Source organism: Platalea leucorodia, assembly GCF_965183815.1.
Source record: "Platalea leucorodia genome assembly, chromosome: 15".
NCBI classification, from domain to species: Eukaryota; Metazoa; Chordata; class Aves; order Pelecaniformes; family Threskiornithidae; genus Platalea; species Platalea leucorodia.
In genome coordinates this window covers 7,309,594-7,334,549 of record NC_138837.1, presented here as the reverse complement: position 1 = coordinate 7,334,549, position 24,956 = coordinate 7,309,594, and the positions used below count along the sequence as shown (strand labels likewise).

The 24,956-nt window shown below is 62.8% G+C and overlaps 1 protein-coding gene across 2 annotated transcripts; it reads left to right on the top strand.

Annotated features, from left to right (window-relative positions):
- The first annotated feature begins 4 nt into the window (after window positions 1-4).
- Window positions 5-24,956, top strand: SH2D3C (SH2 domain containing 3C). 2 transcript variants are annotated; one of them, XM_082327256.1, is made up of 12 exons: window positions 5-79; window positions 2,160-2,796; window positions 7,451-7,490; window positions 17,942-18,070; window positions 18,351-18,799; window positions 20,591-20,715; window positions 21,093-21,670; window positions 21,884-21,999; window positions 22,192-22,363; window positions 23,106-23,217; window positions 23,890-24,096; window positions 24,234-24,956. In XM_082327256.1, exons 1-12 carry the CDS (start codon window positions 40-42, stop codon window positions 24,407-24,409), a joined length of 2,781 nt encoding a protein of 926 aa, XP_082183382.1. In that variant the 5' UTR covers window positions 5-39; the 3' UTR covers window positions 24,410-24,956. The 2 variants fall into 2 exon arrangements, with proteins under 2 accessions (XP_082183382.1, XP_082183383.1); XM_082327257.1 differs by lacking the exons at window positions 5-79; window positions 2,160-2,796 and adding an exon at window positions 3,887-3,992.

Genomic DNA, 24,956 nt, shown 5'->3' with positions numbered 1-24,956 from the left:
TGTCCCTCCTGGTCCCCGCAGCCTCCGACCAGCACGGCCATGGCCGAGGGTCAGAAACGAGGGGGCTTCAAGAAGTTCAGTAAGTGGCCATGGGATGGGGCGGGTGGGTGATGGGGTGCCCACCTGGACAGCCTGGTGGGGAGAGGGGGATGCATGAGAGCGAGTGTGAGTGTGAGCGTGAGTGCATGCTCACACGCTCCCTGGGTCACTACCTCCCAGGGATGTTTGGAGCCAAGACGGGCTCTGGTCTCGTTAGGAAGCTTGTTGGGGTGAGGGGCTTTGGGGGTTTCCATCCCCACAGCTGGGAGTGAGCTCGGGTGCTGTTGGCTCAGGAGCTGGGTGCTGGGATTGGGACCAGTGTGCTGCAGCCCAGCCCCGCACTGGGTGCCGGGATGCACCCAGGAGGATGCACAAGGGGGTTTGTAGGTCTTCACTCCCCAAATCACATCCTTCAGGGGGCACAGCTGGGGTGCAAACCGGTGCCAGGGGCTGGGGGTGGGCAGGCCCCCCACCCCAGGGTGCTGCCGCAGCACAGGAACGGGGGTGACATGGAGGAGCTGGGGTGGGAGCCTGGGAGCAGATTCCCGCCAGCTGCTCTTGGAGGAAGCGCTCGGTACCCGCCGGGAGCAAGCTCTGCTCTTTCTCACAGACCTTGGGTTTCCCCCAGAGCCCCAGGAGGCAGCTGCAGCAGCCTTCACCCCGCTTCCCAGCGCTGGGCTGCGCGGGAGCCGGCCTTTGCTGCTGCTCTCTGCATTCCTGCCGTGATGCCGGCGCCGGAGGGGGGCCAGTCCTCCCACTCCCCTGGGACCCCTCCACTGGCAGAACCCACGGCCCCATCCCAGCTGGGATTTTCCTTTGTGCTGAAGAGCTGGGACATGGGGAAAGTCCCAGGCGTTGCCTTTCCCGTTCGCAGTGGAGGATGCTCAGACCCTGAGGGGATGTATAACCCAAAGCAGTCTTGCCTTTAACCACGTCCAGGCCACGAGGTTTCTGCCATGCAGAAGGGCTTTTGGGCTGCTGCAGCCCCTTGCATGGCCCCTTGCCCCATCCGGCTGCAGGGATGCCCATGGATGGTGGCAGGAGGTGGGGGTCCATCGGCCAAGCAGCCCCCAGACGCCCGGTTCCTCGCACAGCACCGTGGCAGCGTGCCGCTTCCTGCCTTGGCAAACTCACCGTGCCCGGAGGGGAAGCGGCTTTGCAGAGCCCCGGGGTGGCGTAAACATTGCAAAACCCCCAGAGGCACCCACAGCACCAGGGCTCCAGCAGTGAAACGCTGCCCTGCAGAGCTGCAGCCACAGCCCCCTTGGCCCCGTGTGCTTCAATCCTCTTGCCAGCACCGGCACCGGCCTGGGGTTGCACCGCAGTGGCACGCAGAGCCGAGCTGGGGCCGAGGTGTGAAATGCAAAGCCACCGGCTGCGTTTATAAATACTTCTCCGGCGAACACTTTGCAGGTGGCAGCTGGGAGCTGCAGGGAGGCTGCGAGGGGCTGAGCGCTCAGCCGAGGAAGTGGGGAGGTTATCTGCTGCCCGCAGCCAGGGCTGTTGCATGAGTGCCGCCGGTCCCCACACCAATGGTTGGTTCCTGCTCCACCGCACTGGTGGCGGACGTGCACACGTGAGCACGTCACACATGGCCAGGACCCCCGTCCCCTGGGGAGATGCAGTGTGTCCTATGCATTCATCCTGGAGAGGGCAGGGGGTACGGCCCACGGGGCTGCCCCGAGGCTATGGGGATGGGCACAGCTGCCAGCCCTGCCCGGAGTGCCCTGGAGGAAGCAGGGAGGTGGAGGGCGGGAGGAAGAGATTTGAAATAATTTCTGGCATTGCCTGCTCACCAGGGCTGGGTGTTTCTTCCTCCGCCCCTACAAGTGCAGCGGGGAAATGCAGCTGCTAGATTTGCCAGGGCACAGGGGACATTTGCTCCCCGAGGGATCAGGACAGACCTCCCAGGGTCCCGGGACAGACACCCTGAGCAGCATCACACACACCCCATGCCGGGCTGGGACTGGAGATGCAGGGTGTGACAGTGTTGATGCCAGGCTGCACCGCAGCACAGTGCCCCATGCCCACCCCAACCCAGGACCAGGGGCCCTGGGACCTCCCACCATCACAGCGTGCCGTCAGTAACCCCACACCCACCTCTCCTCTCTCTTTGCCAGAGTTTTTCAAGTTCAAAGGCTTTGGGAGCCTGAGCAGCATCCCCCGCTCCTTCACCCTCCGGCGCACGTCCGTGGCCCCCAGCTCTCCCGACAGGCTGGGGCCAGGTCTCCCGCCTCCCCACGGCTTCCTGGAGGAGCCCTTCAACAGCACCCAGGATGATCTCAACACCATGCCCAAGAGCCCTGGTCCCTACGCCCGGTCATCGGACATGTACAGCCACATGGGCACCATGCCCAGGCTGAACCTGGGCAAGGCAGGGAAGAGCTTGGAAAAAGCCAAGAGTAGCCAGAGCTGCCGAGAGAAAGGGGCCCCCAGCAACAAACCTCCCCGGATAGTCCCGCTCCCCAACCCCAAGTCCCCCGAGATGTCCGGCACTCCTGATGTGGGTACGGACTCACCCTCAGCCGCTGGGCAAGCGGAGCAGGAGGAGGAAGAGGCTCAGCCCATGGATGCCCCAGGAGCAACGATAGCCGGGACGGACCAGGAGCCTGCGGGGAACGTCTCGTGCCCGGGGAGAGAGGCACCGAGCTCCAGCCTGGCCCCAAACCCCAGCCAAACCCCAAGCCAAGCAGAGACCACCGACGGGTATCTGCCAGAAAAGGAGCAAGAGCATCCCAGCAAGAGCTTCCTGGACAGGTACAGCCCCGTTGGGTTTGCTCTGCCTTCCACTGCGACCCCCTTTCTGCCCCCCCAGGGCAACAGGATGGGGCTGGGACACAGCAGGGTCCCTGCAGTGCCCCCCTCTCGCCCGCAGTGCCAGCAGGATGTACCTGGCTGGTGGGACGGCACGGCTGGAGCGCTCCGTACCATGGCCAGGTCAGCAGCTCCATGGGAGCGAGGTTTCCTGTGGGATTTCTGCTTCCTCCTGTTTCCGGACGGGGTGGAAACATCTCGCAGCCCTGCTCAGCCCCAGCGTCCCTTTGTCCTGCCGCCGGCTCCGTTCCAGCGCTGAGACACGTTGTGAAGAGCTCAAACCTGCACTGTCCCGGCCCCCTCCGCCTCTCACGCTCCTCTTTTCCACCCCATCCATCCTTCTCCCCCTCCCTGAGCGGCACTGCCTTTCTCAAGGCACAGGGGCAATCCCCAAAACCAGCCGCCCCATCTCCGTTTCCATCGCCTGCCAGTAAACCCCCCACTCCGGGCACAAACCCTCTACTCTGGGAACCCCCCCCCCCCCCCTCCAGGCACAAAACCCACCCTCTGGGGGAATCTGGGGGCTCAGCCCTCTCAGATGAGGGTTGGATTTTTTGGAGGGTTTTGACCTCAGAACCAACAAGAGGGATTTTTAACCCCCTGCCCATCACCTGGGCGTCTGGGCACAAGGGGCCAAACGCGCCCCCAGCCCAGCAGCACGCATGGGACTGGGGGCACAGGCGGAGGCGCCGACTCCAAATTTCTCCCCAAAACAAGGTCCCATCGTACCACCCCTTCCCTGGCCTGACTCTCCTCTCTCTGCACTCGGGTGGCCCCTGACGCCCCTGTTCCCCCCACTCCGCCCTGGGGCCGGGGGCTCCTCGCCCCGGCGTTGAGTGTTGGGGAGGTCCGGGTGGCCCCAGGAGCGGGATGAGGAGGAGGAATTCGTGCCGGCGGTGGGAGCCGGGCTGTGCCGGCCACACATTCCTGCCGGCCGCGAAGGGAGGGCCGGAGGAGGGCTGGGACGGGAAGGAGGAGGGTCCGCCACCGCCTTGCGCGCCCCAAAGTCCCAACGCTCAGTGCAAGGCGGGAGAGCGCCTGGGAGAGCTTCTCTCCGTCCTGGAGCGGAGGCGCTCGCCGAATCGCGCAGGGCCGATGACAGCAGTGGGCAGGAGGTTTCCCACCCTGGGACAGGGCAGGTAAGGGGTCCCAGTCCCCCGGTCACCCCTCGCACCCCGGCACAGCGGAGGGGACAGGGAGGGAGAGGCTGGGAAGGGGCTTTGCTTGGGGTGGGCACAAAGCCTCGACGTAGATGCAGCCGGAGCCGCCACTCGGCTGCCCAGGTCCCCAGCCCGTAACGGCATTTGCTCATGGAAAGAGCAAGCGCATCGGCTGCGGCCGCTGAAACCGCAGTCAGACCCGGCGCCAGGGCAGAGCGGCTCGGGGGCTGCGGTTGGCTCGGGGGGCCGGAGGCTCGGGGGCTCAGGGGGCCGGCAGCACTGCCACGTCCTCCGGCAAGCACAGAGCCCCAGCAGTGGCAGAGGGGCCCAACGGAGGGTGCGCGGGGCTCACCCAGACCCTCTGTCCCCCAGAAATGACTTGGGTCCCAGGCCAGTGCGCCTGGGAGCTGAGCAGCGGGGGAACGTGTGTGGGTCAGCCAGGTGTCTTAGCTCTGGGAAGTGGGGACTTGTGTCCCCAAAAATCAAGGGCCAAATGCTCTTTTGCATCATCTAGGGCTGCCCTGATGATGGGCGTAGCCACGCTGTTTGCCAGGGAAACTGAGGCATGAGAGTGACCAGAGCAGGACTTGGCATCAGGGGCATTTCTGTCCCTCCACGCTCCACTTGGAGCCGCTGCCACAGCCCCCGGCTCCGGGAGCAGCCGTCTGCCGGAGCCATCCCCATGGCCGGGCCTGGCTGTGGGGCCGGCGGGCGGAAGCGGGACCGGGATAGTGCCGCGCCCCAGCCCTTCCTCCTGCGCAGGCACATCCCTGGGGATGGGGACAGTCTGTTCCCGCCAGGCCGTGGCAGGGGACAGGGCCGGCTGCCCAGCACGGGGCGTGCCCATGCAGAGGGACCGAGAGCGGCACGGGGAGGGGGGAACGAGCATGGCCACATTTTCTCTTGCCCCCCCGGAGCATCCCTGGTGAGGACAGACCCCGAGGCAGGATGGGCTGGGAATGCCTACGCACAGGAGGGCTTTCCCAGGGATGCTCCCTGCAGGATCAGGCCCTCAAGGGGGGAAATTGCGCTGCCATGGGATGGTTTGCAGCACCCAACCCGTGGAGCTGCTCGGAGCGAGGTGGTGGCCATGACTCCGGGCAGGGACACGGTGACTAACGGGAGATGACCCGCAGGCAGGTCATAGAGCGGACGTGACTTGACTTCCCTCCGCGCGCGGCCGTGCGTGAGGCACGGGAAATGCTGCTTCCCGCATGGCGCAGGCAGGGCGCTGCCCGCAGCTGCCGGCAGACCCCTCTGGCAGCATTGCCAGCCAAGACCTCAAAGGAGGCAGCTCTGCGGGGGGGAAACTGAGGCACAAGGTGCCCAAACTTGGTTCCCTTGGGGTGCAGCCTGCACCAGTGTCCGAAGACGAGCAGAGCCTGAGCTCCAAACCAGGCCTGGACGCACATGATTACCCTGGACCATTCCCAGCAGCCAGCCCAGAGCTTGGCACATTTGCAAGTCATTGTGATGCCTTCTCAAGCCCAAAAGGAGCAGCCACCCCACTGAAACCCCATTGCCCGGTGCCACCGCGGTAGTGCTGGGTCCCAGCAGCTCAGCCACGGCCGCGCTCCAAAGGCAGCCCTGGAATTTCTCCCAGGCACTCGGCTGCCCCCAAAAATGCCGTTTCCTCCAGGAATGCGCAGAACCAGGGGGGCTGCGGCGCTCAGCCCCCCCTCGGCCCCAGCTGCTGCCCTTCCCCGGTACGGGGGCCTCCCCTGCCCGGGCCCTCGCAGCATCTCCCAGCTGCTCCCATGCTCCCGATTTCCTGCCCAGAGGCCCCCCGTCCTCCTGCCAGTTTTTCTCACGGCTCTCGCAGCACCAGGCAGCTCTCTGCGGCCGTGTGAAAGGCAAACAGGCTGGAGAGGCAGTGCCGGGGCGGGCACGCAGCCCACAGCTGCCTGGGGGAGTCTATGTCTGTCTCCCCTCCCAAATGCTCCTCTATTTTTTTCACCCCAAAAAAGTGTGGGCTTCATTTCCAGCCCCTTTTCCTCTTCCGAGCGGGACAGCCAGGGATGCAGTTTCAGCAGTGTGGGCTTGGAGAAGAGGAGCGGGGCTTGCCCACTGCAGGGCTGGACGCCCCGAGGGGCTCATGCTGACCCCGGCAGGACCCGCTGTAATACCAGTGGGGCAATGTCTGGCAGCAGTCGCCTCTGCCATCCCTACTTCCCTTTGGGCGACTGATTTCTGAGCCACCAGGCACCATCCCTAACCTGGAGGGAGCCCGCAGAGGAGGAATTTGGCTCCCCAGGGATGCCACCAGCGCGGCTTCCAGGAGGGGTTTGTGTGCAGGACCCCCAGCAGCTCCCCGTATGAGGCGGGGGTCCGGCTGTGGCTGTAGGCACTAGGTGGAGCGAGGCGGCTCCTGGCAGGGAAGGGACATCCTGGGTCTGTGACGCCCTCGGATTTGGTTATTTCTTAGTTGCAGCTGCCTGCCCTTGTGCTGGCAGCCTGCCATCCCAGGGCCCTTGCTGCCACCCTGTGCTCGGGCAGGCAACCTTGGCAAGCAGTGGGATGGCCATGTTGAGGCTTGGCGCTGGGCAGGCGACAGGGACTGGATTCTGGTTAAAGAAGTCTGGATTTTTGTATTTTGTTCTGAAAGGCGAGACCTCAGGGTAGCACATTCCAGCTCAGGCTGTTACAGCCTCTCTCCCCTTGAACTCTCTATTGTTCCCCTTGGACTCATCCATACAGACACATACCTCAACCTACAAGAGCACAAAAAGTAGTAGCAGCCTTGCTACATGCTCTGGAAAGAGCGGCAGCCATCTGCATCCCCTATGAAATGAGGGCAAAGAAGCTGCTGGATCAGCTGCGTCTCAGGGTTGTTGGGTTGGTTGTCAGTAGGGCTAAGAGTGAACATGTCACCAAGGAGAATGGGAGCTTCTATTGCCTGTATGCTGGGAGCGCAAATCTTGCAGTCTCAGCCAGGATGTCGCAGTTCCTCCCTGGCTTCAGTGGGAGTTTGATTTCTGTGGGGTTGCACGAGGCCATGGAGAAACAGTCAGAAACGCTCGTCGGGGCGGTGTGTCGCAACAGCCACCTCCTGGGAACACAGCTCTGCTGGGGAACAGGGCACAGGGCCCCCCACCTTGGCATGCACCCCCCAGCACTGTGACCTGCGGGGACCCCAGCCTGGCCACTGGGTCTCCCCAGCTCAGCTCACACGGTTCCAAGCCGATTTGGGGAGAGATCCTCTAAAAAGGCCTCATTCTTCCCTGATCGCATTAGGGAGACTAAGCCCTGCGCAGAGAGTGGGCACGGAGTGGGCAGGAACAGTGCTGGGGCCCTGGGAACCTCTCCCAAAACCGTGGCCGTGCTCTCGGCCTCGTGGCACAGACCCCTGCTCCCCCCGGCTGTGCCACCACCGCCTTTGACCTGACTGTCACGACTTATTGCCCTTTACTTATGCATTTTTATTTTTCCCCTTCTAGCCACCACGATGGCCTGGAGTCTGGCAGTGAATACGTGAAGGTAAGACGCTGAGCGCGATCACAGCCTGCCCTGGCCAGGTGCCAGTGGTGGAGGGGGGATGGTGGCCCAGGGGCTAGCTGGCTCCTACACCGGGGGGTGCCCAGCTCTGCATGCCCTGTCCCAGCACCTCCTCCAGGCTCTCTCTTTGGCCCTGGAAGAAAAACGGCGAGGCCGGGGGTGGTAGAGGAGACGCAAACCTTATGTGGTCCCCCTGATGCTGCTCCCACAGGAGCTGCCTGCGTTTCGTGCTCCCCATCACTTGCGAACGCCGCAGACGCAGGGGCAGCCTCCTCCCTCCGCCCCCACGTAAAGAAACGGAAGGATTTGAGCCACTTTCATGGCTGTCACATGAAAGTCCGTGTAAATCTCTCCAAATCTCTTGCTTATTCTCCAGCAAACTATTAACATTCCTGAGGACTCTTCATGTCTGGCCAGAAATTCATTAGTGAGGCGCCTGGCTCCGGAGGAGAGCGGGCCCTTTTGCAGGAGGCTGCTGGCACGATGGGAGCCAGGCAGGCACGGAGGAACGGTGGCAGGGATGCTGTGTGGTTTGGGGATGGAGCACTGAAAACCTGCCCGGGTGCTCACTGCCATGCAATGGCCTTTGGGGAATTTGTTTGAGAAGGGCTGGAGCCTCCTGAGTCTGGTTGCCTGATGGGGATGTAACGCCGCTGGGCAGACGTGGTTGTTACGTGATTTGAGGTGCCTGGCTTGAGTGGTGTAATTAGTACAGAGCCCTCAACCTTCAGCTTTTGGACTTGCGGCTCTCGATGGCGGCTGTAGCCAGCCGTGGAAACGTGGGAACTCCCCATGGTGGCACTGACCGGCAGGCTCAGGAGAGAGCTGGCTGGACCCTGAGCTCATCTGCTCCTCCTAACAGGGGTCACCCTCCTCCGGGTCCAGCCTTGGGGCTAATGAGGACCCTGCATGCCGGGTCCGGCAACCGGCAGCCTCTGGGCAGCGGGGTCGGATGCCTCTTTTTGACCTGTAGCAGAGCGATCCCCCGGGTGGGATGTCCCTCCTCTCCTCTTCCTTTAGCCGTGTGGGACTGGCAGAGCGGGAGCTCACGGGGCTGGAAGTGGGACATGTGCCGGAGCAACGAGGCTCCGATGGGAGCGTCGAGGCTCCGACTGGGCTTTGCAGGGTAAAGCCCTGGCGTGGGGCGCCTGAAGATGCACAGGAAAGCTCCTGCTCCCGCGTGCGAGGGCAAGGAGGTGGTGAGGGGCAGAGCTGGATGGTTTGGGGTGTTTTCCCTTGCGCTGTCAGCGTGCGCACCCAGAGACGGGCGCATTTTATGGCTCGCGAGTTAATAGACTGAAACAACACGGGTGTGGAGCAATGGGTATGGCTTTGCCTCTGGGATCGAGTTCTTTTCGGTGAGCCAGGAGAATTCCCTCCTCTCCCGGCAGATCCCAGACCTGAGCCATCTGGCCTTTATTTCTCCCCCATCCCTGCGGTGTCCAGAGACGGCCCGTGGGCTGTGATTTATACACCGCTTCCCTTCGGTCACAGAAGCAGCTGATGGCTGCAGTGACAGCAGCTATTTTAGTCAAATAAGTAATTATCTGGAGTGTGAGTGACCGGGATGATGGGGACACTCGGGCTGATTGCAGGAGCTGTGCCTGGCTGGGAGCCCGTGCGGCTGCAGGGTGCTCAGCACCCAGCAGTATTCGGCCCCAGGGCTTGCGGGATTCAGGGTGGGAAGGTGGCTGCCGGCTGCTATGAGTGGGATCCCTTGGGAGCAAGGGGGGACGGGGCTGGGACCCGCCACTGGAATAGGTCCTCGCTTTGCGGCTGGGAGGGAAATGGGCAGGGGCGAGGGGAGGAAAGACAGGAAGAAAAGAGCCGGTGAAGGAGAGAGTCAGGAGAAGGGAGAGGATGTGCTGCAAAGCATCACGGGCAGGTCTGTGTCCAGAAGTGCACCAAGGAACTGCCAAACATCAGCCCTTGAGCTTCGGCCACAAACCAGCCAGGGCCAGCTCTCCCATCACCCGGCCTGCTGTGATTAGAGGTGCAGCCAGGAGCTAGGGAGGGTCAGAAAGCCAGGATCAATAAGCACTTGGTAATTAACGTGCTTTAATAATAGCCTAAGGGTTGGTGTTTCCAAGCTGCCTGGGAGATCTGCATGCCCGGCTCCATTTGCTATCATCCCCGCCAGCCCAGCTTCGGTCCTCGCACAGGTGAAGGAGCAGCAGAACGGCGTTAGCCTCCGGGAGGGCAGCAGCCGGTAAAGCTGTCGCGCGTCCCTGCGAGAGCTCAGTCGGAGGTTTTCAGCTTCCCCCTGCGGAGGGGCAGCACGGGCACAGCCCGGGGGGCATCGCCTCGCAGCGCCCCATGAAGCTCCCACTCACTCCCTCGGCGAGAGCCTCAGAGGGAAAGCACAGAGCCCGTCGCGGGGGAGAAGCCTTGGCAGAAGGATGACTCACTGTCGGATCCTTTCGGAGCAGCGTCTCCCTGCACGCTGCCATCTGGTCTATCCCTCTATCCCATGCAAGAGGAGAGGAGGAGAGCCTGTGCTCCCTGCCTGTCCTGGCAGGGCTGCAGGCACCCATGGGATCCGTGAGCACCCGCCGCCCCGTCTTCCCTGCCCGCAGGCTGCGCGTTGCCCCCGTTCCTCCCGTGCCTCAGCCCTGTCCAGCTGCAAACCCGCGCTGCTCTCCCGTCTCCTCTCTCCCCTGCAAAACCAGGGGCAGAGCGCGGGCCCTGCGAGCGCCTCCGAGCTCTTTGTTCTGCGCGGAGGAGCCGCTCGGGGGACCTGTATCTCATCAGCCCTGGCTGCTGCCTCCCTGCCTGGGGACGCGAGGGGCCCGTTTGAATTAATTAGCGGGGAGGCTGCAGGGTTGCGCGGTTGGTGGCGGCAGGAATACCTCTCCGAGCTCACAGCATCCCCTTGGGCAGGGGCGCACGGGGAGGCGTGGGAGGTCTTTGGGCCAGGACACGCTTTGCCAATGGGAGCGTAAAGCCCCCTGTTACCAAAGCATGGCCAAATCCAGGCCGTGCCGGTGTGGGACGGACGTGGAGGGAGACCAGCTGGGTGCGGGCAAGCAGGTGCCGAGCTCACTGCCGGGTGCTGGGGGAGCCCCTGCCCGTCCCCATGTGCAGGGCAGGGCATCGGCAGCAGGTTCAGGCAGGGATTCTGGGTTTTTTTCCGAGAGTCAGGGCTGGAGCGATGCTTTGAGTCATCAGCGCTGCCTCGCGCATCCCATACGTGAAACCATGGCCTTAATTAAACCGAAACAGAGCCTTAATTAAACGCAACTCGGAGACGGCCTACGCGAGAAGCAGGCAGCCGGCTCCCCGCCGCGGGAGGCAGGCACCAGTGTCTCCCCCCAGAAAGGCGTCACCGGGGTGAGGGTGAAGGAAGACGAGGTGGGCGAGGGGCGAGGAGGCTGTCCCTGACCCGTGTGCGTCACTGGGGAGAGCGGGTGGATTTGGGATGGGGAGATAAGGGGTGCTGGGTCCCCTCAGGGGTGCCTGGTCCCCTCAGAGGAACCAGTTCCCCTCAGGGCACAGGCAGCTGGGGTTGCTGGTTCCCCTCAGGGGTGCCGGGTCCCCTCTGAGGAGCTGGGTCCCCTCAGAGGAACCAGTTCCCCTCAGGGTGCAGGCAGCCGGGGTGCCGGTTCCCCTCAGGGGTGCGGGTCCCCTCAGAGGAGCTGGTTCCCCTCAGAGGAGCTGGTTCCCCTCAGGGGTGCTGGGTCCCCTCGGGGCGCAGGCAGCCGGGGTGCGGGTTCCCCTCAGGGGTGCCGGGTCCCCTCAGAGGAGCTGGTTCCCCTCAGGGGTGCTGGGTCCCATCAGAGGAGCTGGTTCCCCTCAGGGGTGCTGGGTCCCCTCGGGGCGCAGGCAGCCGGGGTGCCGGTTCCCCTCAGGGCTGCCGGTTCCCTTCGCGACGCGGGAGCGCCGGGGTTGCCGCTTCCCCCGGGGTCGGCGGCGGCGGGGCGGGCCGGGGCGGGCCGGGGCGGGGCTGCCGCGCCGGTGCCGCCCCCCGCTGCCGACAAGGGATGAGGTAATCGGGGAAGCGGCTGAAATTGAAGCCCGGCGGCGGCAGCGGCGGCAGCGGCGGTGCAGCCCGGGCCGGGCCGGGGCAGCCCCGGCCGGGCGCGCCGCGCCATGACGGAGCGGTGCAGCCTGTGGAGCGCCCTGTCGGCGGCCGCCTGCTGCTTCTACCGCGGCTCCTTCATGCAGGTCCAGGTGAGCGGGGGCGGCGGGGGAACCCGGGGCCGGCCCGGCTGCCCCGCGCTCGGCGCGGGGACCCCGCGGGTGCAGCGGCTCCGTGAGCCCGCACGCGTGGGGAGGGCGGCGGGGGCGAGCGGCGGGGGCACGGGCCGAGCCCCGGCCGTGGGGCAGCTCCGGCCCCCGGGCTGCGGCGCTGGGAGAGGGGGGGCGAGGGGGCGGCCTGCCCGGGGAGCCCCGCTGCCCGGGGAGCCCCGCTGCCCGCAGCACGGGGCTGGCAGGGCAGCGTGCGGGCAGCGTGCGGGCAGCGTGCCTGCCTGCGGCCGTCGGGGAGGTAGCGAGGGCGAGATGAGCCAAGCACCGGGTCGTGGGGTACAGCTCAGCCCCCTCCACGGCCAGGGCCACAGAGCCGAAGCCGCTGGATCCCCCCGGAGCGGCACTTCTGACAGGCAGCACAAGTGTCCGAAGGGAGCCCTCACCTGCAGCAGACCTGACATAGGGGAGCATTTAGCATCCCCCAAAAGATGGCACGGGCTGGGAGCATCACTGAGCGCAGAGGAGACTGAGCCCAGATGAACGCACGGCTCCGTGGCCTGGGTCTCCATGTGCGTGCTGCACTGCACAGGTCTGACTGGTGGGAGAAAGCCGGGATCCATCTGTCACCTGTCCTGTGGCACTTCCAGCACCGCCACTGTCTGGGCACGAGTCTAGGTGTCCTATTTTTGGACTCTGGCATTTGCAGAGGAGGGGCACAGTGCTAGGAATTGGTTCCTTCATTTACCGAGTTAGAGAGCAAAGGTGTTCAGGATTGCAAGAGCCAAGCAGGCTCTGGTCTGAAGCAAGAGCTGTAGCATACTGCAAGTTAGAAGGGAGCCGGCAGCCAAGAGAGCTGGCAGTCTTATTCAATACTCCTGCTGAGAGAGGTAGGTGCCGAGCTTTAGAGATTATGCTGGGTAAGACGGAGCCCAGAAGCAGCATTTCAAGTCTTGTCACGATTGCGGCTGATCTCAGTGCAAAGCCAGGGATTTTGATTGCTAGTGGGGGTGAAGAGGGAAAAGCAGAAGAGCTTCTCCTGGTTGTCTGAAGGCCACTGAGCAATGCAGGGGGATGTGCCCTAGCGCAGCGGCCCTTGGGCTGCACATCGCAGGGGTGACGGGGTGCTTTCAGCGAGCTGCTGCCAGAACAAGGGGGAGACAGGTGAGCGTCTGGCTCTTGTGCAGGGATGCGAGAGGGGATGGAGGGCACCCCATCCTGACCCCAGGAAGAGTTAAAAGTGGAGCGCTAAGTGCTCACCTGGCTCCGCCAGATCTTTCACCATCTATTTGTGTCCAAGCGTGCCCAGCAAACACACACTGAAGTCCCCATGAATGACTGGAGCGCTTCCAGCTGACAGCCGCATCCCTGCTCACCGCCAATGGCAGTGCACCCAGCCTGGGAAGCACTGACATCATTTCTGGCCAATAGCAGCTCCGAAAAGGGATGCAGCAGCAGCCGCTGCTGCCGTCTTGGAGTGAGATAAGTAATATATAGATGGATGGAAATGTGTGTATACACACACCCCATCACTGCTCTGGAGACCCACTCCCCCAGGGCAGCAGTAGCAGTGCACTCCACCACCCCACCGCGCAACCTGGGGCACTCGTCCCACCTTAGAGCACCCAGATGTTCCCGGCCATCAACCTCAGCTGCACCCCACCCCTGCCAGCCAGACATAATTGCTCCAGAGCTGCCACAAAGGAGCATAGGCAAGGGGAGAGGAGACCCTGTGGGTAGCCAGGACCAGTCCTACAAAGGGCTTTGAATGCCAGGGCAAAGATCTTGAGTCAAGGTCTGCCTTCAGCAGGGACTAACAGAGATGTGGCATACCCAAGAGATGCCTTCAGTCACCCATGGGGTGGACAGATGGGCTGGTACCTTCTCAGAGGCCATTTAGATGCCCAGAATCACTGTGAGACAGGACAGAGGAACAAATAATTTCTTTTCCACATGGATATCAAGATCAGTAGGACGGACTGGCTCACAGCAGGGGATGCAGGCTAAGAGCAAGCCCATAACAATTTGAGGGTTGTTTGCGGTGGGATTTTCTCATTGTGGTCATGCAGGATGGACTAACCATTCTCGGGTGGTACCTGGCAGCTGGACTGGTGAGCGCAGCAGTCCTGCACCGGGCAGGCACACAGGCCAGTTCTTGGGTTTGCCGTGATGCTGGCTGTCTCTCAGCAAGGACGTTTGCTCTGAAATACTTCACTGAAGTAGCCCGTTGCCAGGTACAGAGGAAGCAGAGAAGACTCCTCACGCAATTCTAGGGCTTTCCCCATACACCTGCTCGCAATGGCTTTTTACTCCGTTTCCTCCCAGTTCTGCTTCCCAGGCCCTGCATCTGCTCCAGCAGCCAGAGCAGGGGTGGAAAACTCCAGAAGGGGCTGGGATTTCCCTAGCGAGGGTCCCAGCACAGGGCAGGCGGCACGAGAGCAGGAGGGAGAGCAGATGCGCTCGGTGCCCCGAGGTTAGTCAGATGTTATCGGCAGAGGAGCGGGGTGGGGTGCGAGCGCACCTTGCTCTCCAAGCTGACTTCATCCTCAGCTGCAACTCCTCCAGATCTGGGAGGGGAGAGCAGGAAAGCAGACTGCAAATCACTCCTGTTTCATAAGATTACCTTTGCAAGGAGAGAAAGCCAAGCGCCAGCCTTTGAAGCTCTCCTTACACCAGCCAGAGCGACAGCCACCGTTTTACATGTACCACAGCTGTCAGCACCCTCCATCCCCCCAGCTCTTGCCCTTCCACTGCCAGTTCCAGTCCTTGCCCCTCAGCTGGGACTGGAGGTGCTTCCTACCCCAAGAAAGCAGCAGGGAGAGTCGGTGAAGCAGTCAGGGATGGAGAGCCCCGGGAATTGCCTCCTCGCGGGGGCTGCCCCCATTGCACGGCGGCACCAGAGGATTCCCCAGCGCCGGGACTGTGAAACAGCCCATCAGGGCACTGAACGTGATGGAGGAGCGCTCCTTTCTCCAGCCAAGTCAGCTTGGCTGCTGGTTGGGATTCCTCAAGCGGAGCTTGGCATCGTCTCTGGCAGCTCCCGAGCTGGTTTGTCTGGTGCGGCTGGTTTGGAGAACCGCTCTAATCCCTGTTTCTTCCCACTCAGCTGGAAGAGGCCTTGGGGCTCTCCATGCAGGAGGCCAGCACCATGCACTCAAGCGCTAGTGGAAGTCAAGGTTTTTTCCCCACACCCAACCCACTAGTATGCAAGACCTCATGTCAGGCCGTACATCTTTTGATGTCCTCTTGGCGCAGCCGAGAGCACCAAGCGGTGCCCTTTTCAGCGCGGCGCTCAGACATCCGCTTACACGCTCCTGACAGCGCTCGGCTGGCCTGCACCGCCTTGCCATGCCGTGCCTTGCCAGCGCCCGCGCCTCGGCGCCCGGCCAGCTGGCAGCCTGCGAGCCGGTCTCCTCCGAGACATGCTACCAAGCAGAGCAGAGGAAAGCTGATCACTGCTGAAGGGCTCGGGGGCTGGAGGAAGCACGTCCCTCCACAGCACGTGGGTCTTTCGCACCAAGGGCTTGCGGCAAGCCCAGCTCCTGCATAGAGAGTGGGGCAGCCAGGTGATTTCGGCAGCAACTAGCATGTGTTGGAAGAGTGCGAGAGACTCACAAGGACCAGTCCCCAGAGTCACATCACACCAAGGAAAAGGGCTCCCCATGATCAGTCTGCTGCTGCCTCCCCAGCTATTGTAGCCACGGAGTCACTCCAAGCAGTGACTTTTTGGAGGCCGTGCAAATCAGATGGGATCTCATCGCCCAGCCAAGGAGCCGAAGGGACAGTGCCCTCCGCATGGCTGGAGAAGGTAGCTCGCGGCACCCTCTGCTCACAACTGGCCTCCCTCCCCCCTCTGCAAGATGCAAAGCCTCCCTCGCCTCTCCCAAACCTCCTGTTCTCTCCTGCTAGCTTAGCACCTGGCTCCTGGCATGGATGCCAGCCGGCTGCGGCCCACATCCAGGCTTGGAGACGCTGGGCACTGCTCAGCTGGGTTTGTGTTTGTTATCCTGTGCATTTGCATGGGGAGGATTTGGGGGAAAACCCAGATGTACAACGCTGAGCAGAACAGGCGCTAATCCCTGCTCTGGTGGTGGGGGAGCACCGGCTCCAAACCGCTCCTGGATCAGCTCTGACGGCTTCAGCCTGCACAGACGGGAGAGGCTCCCAGGGGGTCCCTCCTTGCCCTAGAGTTCGGGGTGAGCTGTGCCACAGGGAGGGTGCTGCAGCCAAGGGTCCCCCACTGCCGCTCGGCCGAGCCAGGTCTACTCGGTGGCAGCGGATGGGTTGTCATGGAAACGGCATCTGCTCGGCCTCAGCCCCTCGGGAGGCAGCCGGACCTCGGCAGCATCCGCTGGCTACCATTTATTTTTAATAGGGTTCAGCAGAACTGGGTGGCTTTGTCTCCATGAGGGCCCCAGAGCAGCAGTGAGTGCTCGGCTCCCCACAACCCTCGGTCAGGAGGGGACAGTCAGGATGCGTCTCCCAGTTCAGGTCCCCACAGCTGTAGGGAGCGGGACTCTCTCATGGGGGGGTAAACACAGTCGGATAAGAAAGTGTGCGTTCAGTCCGTGCTGTTTTCACAGGCTGCTTCCACTGTCCCAGCACCTTTTGGCTCAATAGGAATTGGGAAAGGAGGAACAGGGGCAAGGCCAGGCTGGTGAGGGCAAGCCCTGGAGAGCACGGTCCATCACACAGGCCCTTCGCAGCCTCCTTCCCCCTCCCCAGGCTGGGGCAGGGTCCCTGGGACAGCATCGCTGCTACCGCAGGGGATGGAGCATCTGCCCTGGGGAACTGGGGGCCATGGGGAATGGGGGGCCATGGGGTCAGGCTCCTGCTGAGGGACTCGGTGGGGTCCCAGGAGCACCCCGAGAGCAGTGGGCATAAGGCAGTAGAGCAGCACAGTGCTCTACGCTTTCCCCTGCTCACAACTGCTAGAAGAGCAGAGAGAATCAATATGGGACGCAGATGATGAGGTGCTGGGCAAAGGGGTCAGCTCTGAGGCAGGTCCCTGGTGCATGGGCACGGGGCTGCAGCCCCCAGCGCTCTGGGGAACCAGCTGCTGCGCAAGGCCAGCCATGAGTGCCAGGCTGCTCCTCCGGCAGTGCCAGCAGGGTTTCAAGCCCGTGCCTGTCCTCCGAGACACCAGCAGCATCCTGCCCTAACAAGCACCAAGGAGCTGGGCCAGCCTACAGTGCCTCCTCACGCTGGCACTGCCACCGGAGGGGGAGCCAGGCCACAGAGCCACCCTCACTGATGGGAGCAGTGGAACAGGACCCCCCGGTAGCCCCATCCAAGCTCCCTGGTCCACGGCAGTGGCACATATGTCCCCCTTGCAGGGCAGCACGCATCTGGGGTGTGGGGGGAACCCAGGAGTCCGGGCTCCCAGGCCCTGCTCCACCACACGGTGCTGCCAAGGCACCGGTGTTGGCACCACAGCAGGACTCATCTCAAAGCCGCCACATCGACTGGGGGAACCGGCTTTGCCTGGGGAGCACGCAGGAACCCTGAGCCTGCACTCGCCTCCCCAAACAAGCACTGGCTCCACCATGCCGGCAGCTCGGCATCCTCGGCTGCCCTCTGGGAATGCTGGCAAAGCAGCGGGCAGGGAGCGTGGCGGGCTCCAGCTGACAGGAGACATGACACTATCCCTTATCTCTCAGGGGGAAGGGAGGGGGCAAATTGCATCCTCCAGGCTCAGGTGCACCAGTGCTGGTAAAAGCTAATTTCGATGCAGAAGGTTCCCTTTACATTTGTCATTACTATTCATGCCACCATCAGGCTAAACACAGCAAGTTAACCCTTTGGAGGGGGGACTGCGGCGGATGTTTCAAGGAGGAGGAATAATGCAGGTTTCCTCCTGGCAGAGCGCTTCCCACAGTGGTTCAGACCTGGAGATGTCCTGCCCAACCACACCGGGGCAGAGGGACAGCACGCTGGGGACAGGGTGGTCAGGTGTGATGGGGACATGCCACCAGGAGCCCCTCCAAGTGCTGCTGGTGGCAGGACCTGACCATCAACAGGCACATTACCCCACCCGCATGCCTTCCCGCAAGTGGCGATCCTCACACACGGCTCTGGGCTACCTGTCCCCTGGGGACAGGTCTGCTTCTGGCGGGTGGCATCACCAGTGCCACGGAGGCTCCCGCAGTCCTTATGTGGGGACCCTGCCAGCCCATCCCAGGGTCAGCCCTTCCCTCCCCAGGCCCCGCACTGCTGCGCCAGCTGACACTCTCTCCTCCCCTGTACAGTTCTCCAAGGAGAAATACATCCTTGACTCGTCACCGGAGAAGCTTCACAAGGAGCTGGAAGAGGAGCTGAAGCTGAGCAGCACCGACCTGCGCAGCCACGCTTGGTACCACGGCCGCATCCCCCGGGAGGTGAGGAGGGGAAGGTGGGTGGCTCTGGGCACCCTTTGCTTGGGCTGCTTGGGGAGAGCACCCCGAGGCCGCACAGAACCACCAGCCTGTCCTCCAAGGCAAGGGCTTCACTAGCTCTGGGCTGCCTGGTTTTGCCATGGGAAATGCCCTCCTGCGGCTCAGAGCCAGGGCCAAGGGGAACAAGCCAATGCCCCAAACAACACCCCAGTGGGGCATCCACCCGTGCTCCCTGGCCCCTCTAGCGTGGCTGTGCCTGAGCCACTGCCCTGTCCCCTGCCAGGTGTCAGAGAGCCTCGTGCAGAGGAACGGTGACTTCCTCATCCGCGACTCACTCACCAGCCTGGGCGACTACGTGCTGACGTGCCGCTGGCACAATGAACCCCTCCACTTCAAGATCAACAAGGTGACGGTCAAGTCCAGCGAGGGCCATACCCGTGTCCAGTACCTCTTCGAGCAGGAGAGCTTTGACAATGTGCCCGCCCTCGTCCGCTTCTACGTGGGCAACCGCAAGGCCATCTCCGAGCAGAGCGGAGCCATTGTCTACTGCCCCATCAACCGCACCTTCCCCCTGCGCTACCTGGAAGCCAGCTATGGGCTGGCAAACGGCAAGCATGGGGGACCCCACAGCCCCACCACCCAGAAAGGGGGGCACATCAAGAGGAGGAGCATCACCATGACGGACGGCCTGACAGCAGACAAGATCACCAGGGCTGAGGGGTGCCCGACCAGGTGAGCACGCAGTCTCATCCCGGCTCATCTGGGCAGAGGACCAGCCCCTGGGAAAGAGGCAGGGCTACACTTGGTCCCTGCTCCCTGGGTGCAGGGCAGAGGTTTGGGCTTGGGGGTGGAAACTGTCCCCGCTCAGGTGTGGAGAGAGACCAGCAAAGGTACGGGGGGGGAGGAACTGGTACCCAGCTGGAACTGGGGTTTTCTCGCAGGCCGGCTGCCAGCCACGCTGAGCTACCTCAGCAGACACCCAGCAAGCAGACATGACTTTAGCATCGCAGGCCAGAAGCCAGAGAGTGTTTTACAGTCGCTCAGTCCAGGATTACCAGCGTGTCAGGGCTTGTCAGAGCCAGGGAGACGAGCTTTCCCAGGCAGACACAAGGGGAGAGCCAGTCCCAGCCACCAAGAGGGCATTTGTTGATTTTTTTTTTTTTTTGAAGGGCCCTTTTAGTTTTAGAGCCCTTTCTGTTCAGCTGGAGCATGTGCAAGGAGTTACCAAGTGGAGCTGAAAGCCTGATGGGCAGGAGGAGATGGATGGAGCTGTGCTGATGGGGGTCTGCACAGCCCCCAGATCACAGCCTCCGCATGGCTGATTTGCCTACATTAACCTTGGAGTAGCTGGGCTTCTCCAGAGGTGGAGAAGGAGATTTCCTTTGCACAGCTTGCTTTCAGCAGCCCCAGGCTGCCCCGAGCCCAGCAGGGAAGGCAGAGCTACACGTACAGCCTCACACACAGCAGCCGAGGGGGGACCTGTCTACTCCTGCCTCCCCAGCAGGACACAGCCTGTCCCACAGCCTGTGCTTGAACCAAGCTGCTTTCTCACCACCCCAACCTTCTCAGCACAAGGGCAGGATGAGAACGCGCCAGCAGAAAACAGGCAACCAACTGTTATGGCAGGGAAAAGGAAAACACTCAGACTTCCAGGAGAGCGTATGTGTTTCCAGAAGAAGAGCCCAGATCCATCAGTCTTCCCTCACCACTCACATTTTCCCCAAACCCCTTATCACTGCTGCTGCTCTTCCATCCTCCTCCCACCACAGAGGCACAGTGCTCAAGACTGAACACATCACAGCAGCCCAGCCCTCACCCATAGCAGGGAGGGCAACAAATTACCTGCCACACCTCCCTGCAATCCTCCCCACACTCAGCCCACCCCAGACACAGCATCCCTTGCAACACAGCTGCTGCCCACCAGCCCGAGGCCTCCTTGCTTGCTATGCAGCTCCTTGAGCACATGCACTGCAGCCCACTGCCCCAGACACCTCTCTGCCTCCATCAGGCACCCGCTGGGCTCCGAGTCCAGCTTCCAGGCACCTTCCACCTCTCCTAAGCTTTGGGTTAAAGCAACAGCTAATCTAGCCATCCCAACACAGGTCTCAGATGGAAACAGAGTAACACATCCAGCATCAGATACCACCTTGCAGCACAACCCTAGAAAACTACCCCCCGCAACTTTTTTGCCAGACCCACTTCCCCACAGCACCCTGGGGTCATCCCACCCCAAAGCAGTACCTTGGCACCAGGACATCCCTCTCTGCTCCCCAGGACCAAGCTCCCCAGAGGCAGGGCTGGCTCTGCCTTACATAGGTACCGATCTGCTCCCAGCTGCCTGCAGGGACTGCCCACTCATTGGTCCAGCTGAGTTCGTTACAGGTTCAGCTCGTTATGGGTAGCTGTGGAAGGAGGTGATGACCTGAGGGAAGGTGATGGGGCAGCAAACCCTCATCCCAGCCCCTCTGCCCTTGCCCGGGCCCTGTTTGCAGGGACTAACCTGCCCCATCTGCCCCCTCCCAGCGTGTCCCTGCCCCACCACAGAGACATCATTCGCAACTGTGCCGTCAGCGTGGACCAGATCCAAGACCTGCACTCCCCGATGTCCCCCATCTCCGAGAACCCAGTGTCGCCCGCCTACAGCACGGGTAGGCATTGCCCCTTCATCCCACTGGGGACGGTGGGGATGTGGGTCAGGCTGGGCTTGGCATGGGTGTGATGCAGGGACCTGGGCGGGGGGATGGAGCTGGCTGTAAAGACAAGTCCTGCATCCCTCCTTGCTAGCGAAACCCCGTCTGGCTCTTTGCACGGCAAAGAAAGCTGTCCTGACAGAGGGCTTGAGCTGAGGATGGGACCTCAGCCAGTCCTCAGCCGCATCGTCATGCAGCTGTCCTGGGACCAGCTGAGTCCGCTGAGGCAGCAGGGCTTTCCCTGAGCTCCGTGTCCCCGGGCTGCTGCATCCGTGGTCCCTGTGCATGTGCGTATCTCCAGGCTCTGATAACAGGGTCTCTCCTGCTCCCTACAGTTACACGGCTAAAGCCGCATGCCTGCCAAGCGGTTGGGATTGCCCCAGCGTCTCCGGTCATAAGAAGGTCCAGCGAGCCCCAGCTATGCCCGGGGAGCAACAGCAAACCCCTGCCAGACCCTGCCCACAGCACCCACTCGACTCCCTGCCACGGGTACGCCCGCGCCTCCCCCTCTCCCTCCGTGAACAGCTACAGCGACCCGGACACGGGGCATTACTGCCAGCTCCACCCCACCTCGCCCATCAGCAGAGACCGGCCAGCTCATGACACCAAGCAGCTGCCCACAAAGAGCTATGTGGAGAGGCTAAAGGTGGAGGAAGGACAGAGAGGGACTGTGGAGAACGGCTCCGGGGAAGCAGAGGCAGGGCAGAGGCTGAAAGGAGAGATGGACTTCATGGGCTTTGTGCCCCCCACCATGGAGACAACCTCCTCCTTCAACCCTGCGGCCTTCCAGTCCCTGCTTATCCCCCTGGAGAACAAACCCCTGGAGATGGCGGTGCTCAAGAAGGTCAAAGAACTGCTGGCAGAGGTGGACGTGAAGACACTGGCCAAACACATCACCAAAGTGGACTGCCTGGTACGGCCAGGGCCAGGCGGGAGGGACGGGCACCGCTGCCCTCCAATCGTTCCGGGTTGGCAGGGGATTGGAGCACCCCCGAGCATTGGAGCATCCTTGCTGGGCTCTGCCGCGCTGCAGGCAGAGGGTGGGCTGGGACAAGAGGCTGCCCGAGGGCGCTTCAGCCTCTCCTCAATTAACAAAGGTCTAATCAGCTCTTGCCTTTCTTGCCAGGTCGCCCGGATATTGGGTGTGACGGTGGAGATGCAGCGGCTCATGGGGGTGAGCTCCGGCATGGAGCTGCTCACTCTGCCCCACGGCCACCAGCTCCGCCTCGACCTGCTGGAACGGTACGGCACGCCACGGCGGAGGCGAGCCCACCGGGCTCCCCCGCACGGCACAGCCCCGCTCCCCTCGGGTGTCCCCAGCTTGGCACAGGGGGGGTCCACGCACCTCCCAGAGTGGAGGAGCCCCGGCCGACCCCCAGGAGCATCCCCAGCCCCCCCCGCGCTGACCCCGCTCTGCGTCTCGCCCCGCGGCAGGTTTCACACCATGTCCATCATGATCGCCGTGGACATCCTGGGCTGCACGGGCAGCACGGAGGAGCGGGCGGCCCTGCTCCACAAAACCATCCAGCTGGCTGCCGAGCTGAAGAGCACCATGGGGAACATGTTCAGTTTTGCAGCTGTGATGAACGCCCTGGAAATGACACAGGTACGGGGACGCTCCCTTCGTCCTCCTGGCCTGGGCTCAGCCCCCTCACCCAAAACACCTCCCTCTCCCGCTGTCCTGCCGGCTCCAACACCCATTGGGGTGGGAGAAGGGGGAAGGTGCCCAGGGAGAGGCGTGGGGCTGCATCCGCTGGGGTGTAAGCAGGGAAGGGGAAGAGCTGTCCCCTCTGCAGAGCAGACAGCCCAGTCCCGCCGGGATCCGATTGTTTTTCGGTGGTTGGGCTTTTTGTTTTGTGCTGGGCTGTGTTCCTGGGAGGAAATGAATCTGCCCTCCAGTACAATACAAATCAGTCTCAAGGCTGTGGCAGCAGCGTCTCCGGGCCACACTGCTCCCTTTGGAAGATGAAAGGAGATTAAAATTCAATTTTAAATCGAGCCCAGCTGGGAAGTCTTGCTTCCTGCCTGCACAAAGGAGGTGGAACGGCTGCCCCCTCCCTGCATCTCATCTTCAAGGCCGCTGCGACGCAGGGAAGCTGCTGTCCTGGGGCTCGGGGCGGGGGCAGAAATCCTGAAACCAGCCTCGGTGCCAGGGATGGGCTGTCTCTGGCCATGAGCGCTGGTGGAGGGGGCTGTTTTGGGGAGCGGAGGCACTGCTGTGTGCGAGGCTGGGGGCCATGGCCCTGGGGCCGGGCTGTGCCCCCCTGGGAGCACCCTGCAAGCCCGGAGCTCGGTGCCCGGGGGCTGCGCTGCCCCCAGCACCCTCCATCTGCCCCATCTACTTTCAGATCGCCCGGCTGGAGCAGACCTGGATGGTGCTGCGGCAGCGGCACACAGAGGGCGCGATCCTCTACGAGAAGAAGCTGAAGCCGTTCCTGAAGAACCTGAACGAAGGGAAAGGTAACGGGAGCAACTCCCCTTCTCTCGCCTGCCTGCTCCTTCCCGCTTCGTCCGGGCATGGCCTTGCTGGGGGGGACGCGTTTGAGAGCCCTGACCCTCTCCCAGCCAGTGCCAGGCGCTTCCCCTCTGGCTGCTGAGCCACCCCAGCACTCCCCAGGGCCTGTTTGGCCTCGGCTGCCCCTTCCTTCCCAAGGAAGCATTTCATAACTAAATAAAACCAGCAGCTGGGCACAAACACAACTTGGCCAAGCCAAACCCTCGCACTCGCATGGCAGTGCGTGCCAAGCCAAGGGGACAGGGTGGCCAGCCGGGGAAGATGAAAAGCCACATCTCTCCAACACCCAGCGCTCTGGGCTCTGCAAACCCCGTCCTCATCGCAGCCCTGGGAAACACGAATGCAGGCCGAGCAGGGTCAGCGGCGTTCCCCTCCCGGCACAACCAGAAAGCCTGGCTGGGAGGAGCTGGTGTTGAACGGAGGCGATGGCCTCGGGCGCAGTGATCGCAGAGCCACAGCTGCTGCTGTGCTACAGCTGAGCCTTACAGCCTCTCCCGGGAACGCGGTGGCAGCCCGGCTTCGCGGGGCTGTGTGGTCACGCGAGCGCTCTGCGGGGCCGGGGCAGGCAGGGAGGGGGACACAGGGGTGCGGGGTCCTCACAGTGCCTCTCTCTGCAGAAGGGCCACCGCTGACCAACACCACCTTTCCCCACATCATGCCCCTTGTGACTCTGCTGGAGCGGGATGAGGCTCTCACGGACAGCCCCGAGCCCTGGGAGACCACCGACAACGGCGTGGAGGTGGTCATGGCCCACCTGGAGGCAGCACGGATGGTGGCCCACCACGGCGGGCTCTACCACACCAACGCCGAGGTGAAGCTGCAGGGTAAGCGATGGGGATGGCAGAGCCCCTTTCCCTCCGCCGCATTCCCAGTTTGCAGCTCCAGCCCAGTACCAGACGGAGCATCCCAGGGGTGCAGGGTCCCCATCCCATCCCGGGGAACTGACTCTCCCTCTCTGCAGGTTTCCAGGGCAGAGCAGAGCTGCTGGAGGTCTTCAGCACCGAGTTCCAGCTACGGCTGCTCTGGGGCAGCCGTGGGGCTGAGAGCAGCCAGGCCGAGCGCTACGAGAAGTTCGACAAGGTCCTCACCGCCCTGTCCCTCAAGCTGGAGCCAGCGGTGCGCTTCAGCGAGCTGTAACCCCCCGGGCACTGGGAGACCCCCCAGCTCCCAGCCTGCCCCCACAGAGGCTGTGGGGCAAGGGATGGGACCGGGCACCCGGCACCAGGAGGAGGAGAGATGGCCCAGAAAGGCGCTGGATCAGCGATTTTGAGACAAAGAGGAGGAAAAGCAGCCACCTCCCATCTACCAGCCACCTCCTCAGGACACGACAGGCCAGGGGGTCCGCACCGCTGCCCCCAGGGACGGGGACAGTGTCTGGGCAGGCCAGCACCGGTGTCCGCCATCCAGCCCCGCCGAGGTCCGTGGCTACCCGGTGCCCCTCACCTCGCCCTTCACTTTCATTTCTTTTCCATCTCCGTCTCGCCCACGGCTGCTGGATCCTGCTTGTAAATGCATTTTCATGATCACTTCTCGACGTGAAGAACAGTTCTTGTAAATAACGAGGCTCATTCGTTTCGTCTTGTAAATACATGTACATATCTCATGGGTTTGGTTCTTACATAAAATAAAGTTTTATGCTGCTCCTCGAGGGGATCCCCTCTCCCGCGGGTGTCATTCAAAGGCG

Bases quoted from the DNA above. Each gene is read 5' to 3' on its own strand.
- SH2D3C (XM_082327256.1), top strand. From the start codon at position 40: ATGGCCGAGGGTCAGAAACGAGGGGGCTTCAAGAAGTTCA. The intron at 22,000-22,191 runs GTACGGCACGCC...GCCCCGCGGCAG, and splicing joins CGCCTCGACCTGCTGGAACG to GTTTCACACCATGTCCATCA. The intron at 22,364-23,105 runs GTACGGGGACGC...ATCTACTTTCAG, and splicing joins ACGCCCTGGAAATGACACAG to ATCGCCCGGCTGGAGCAGAC.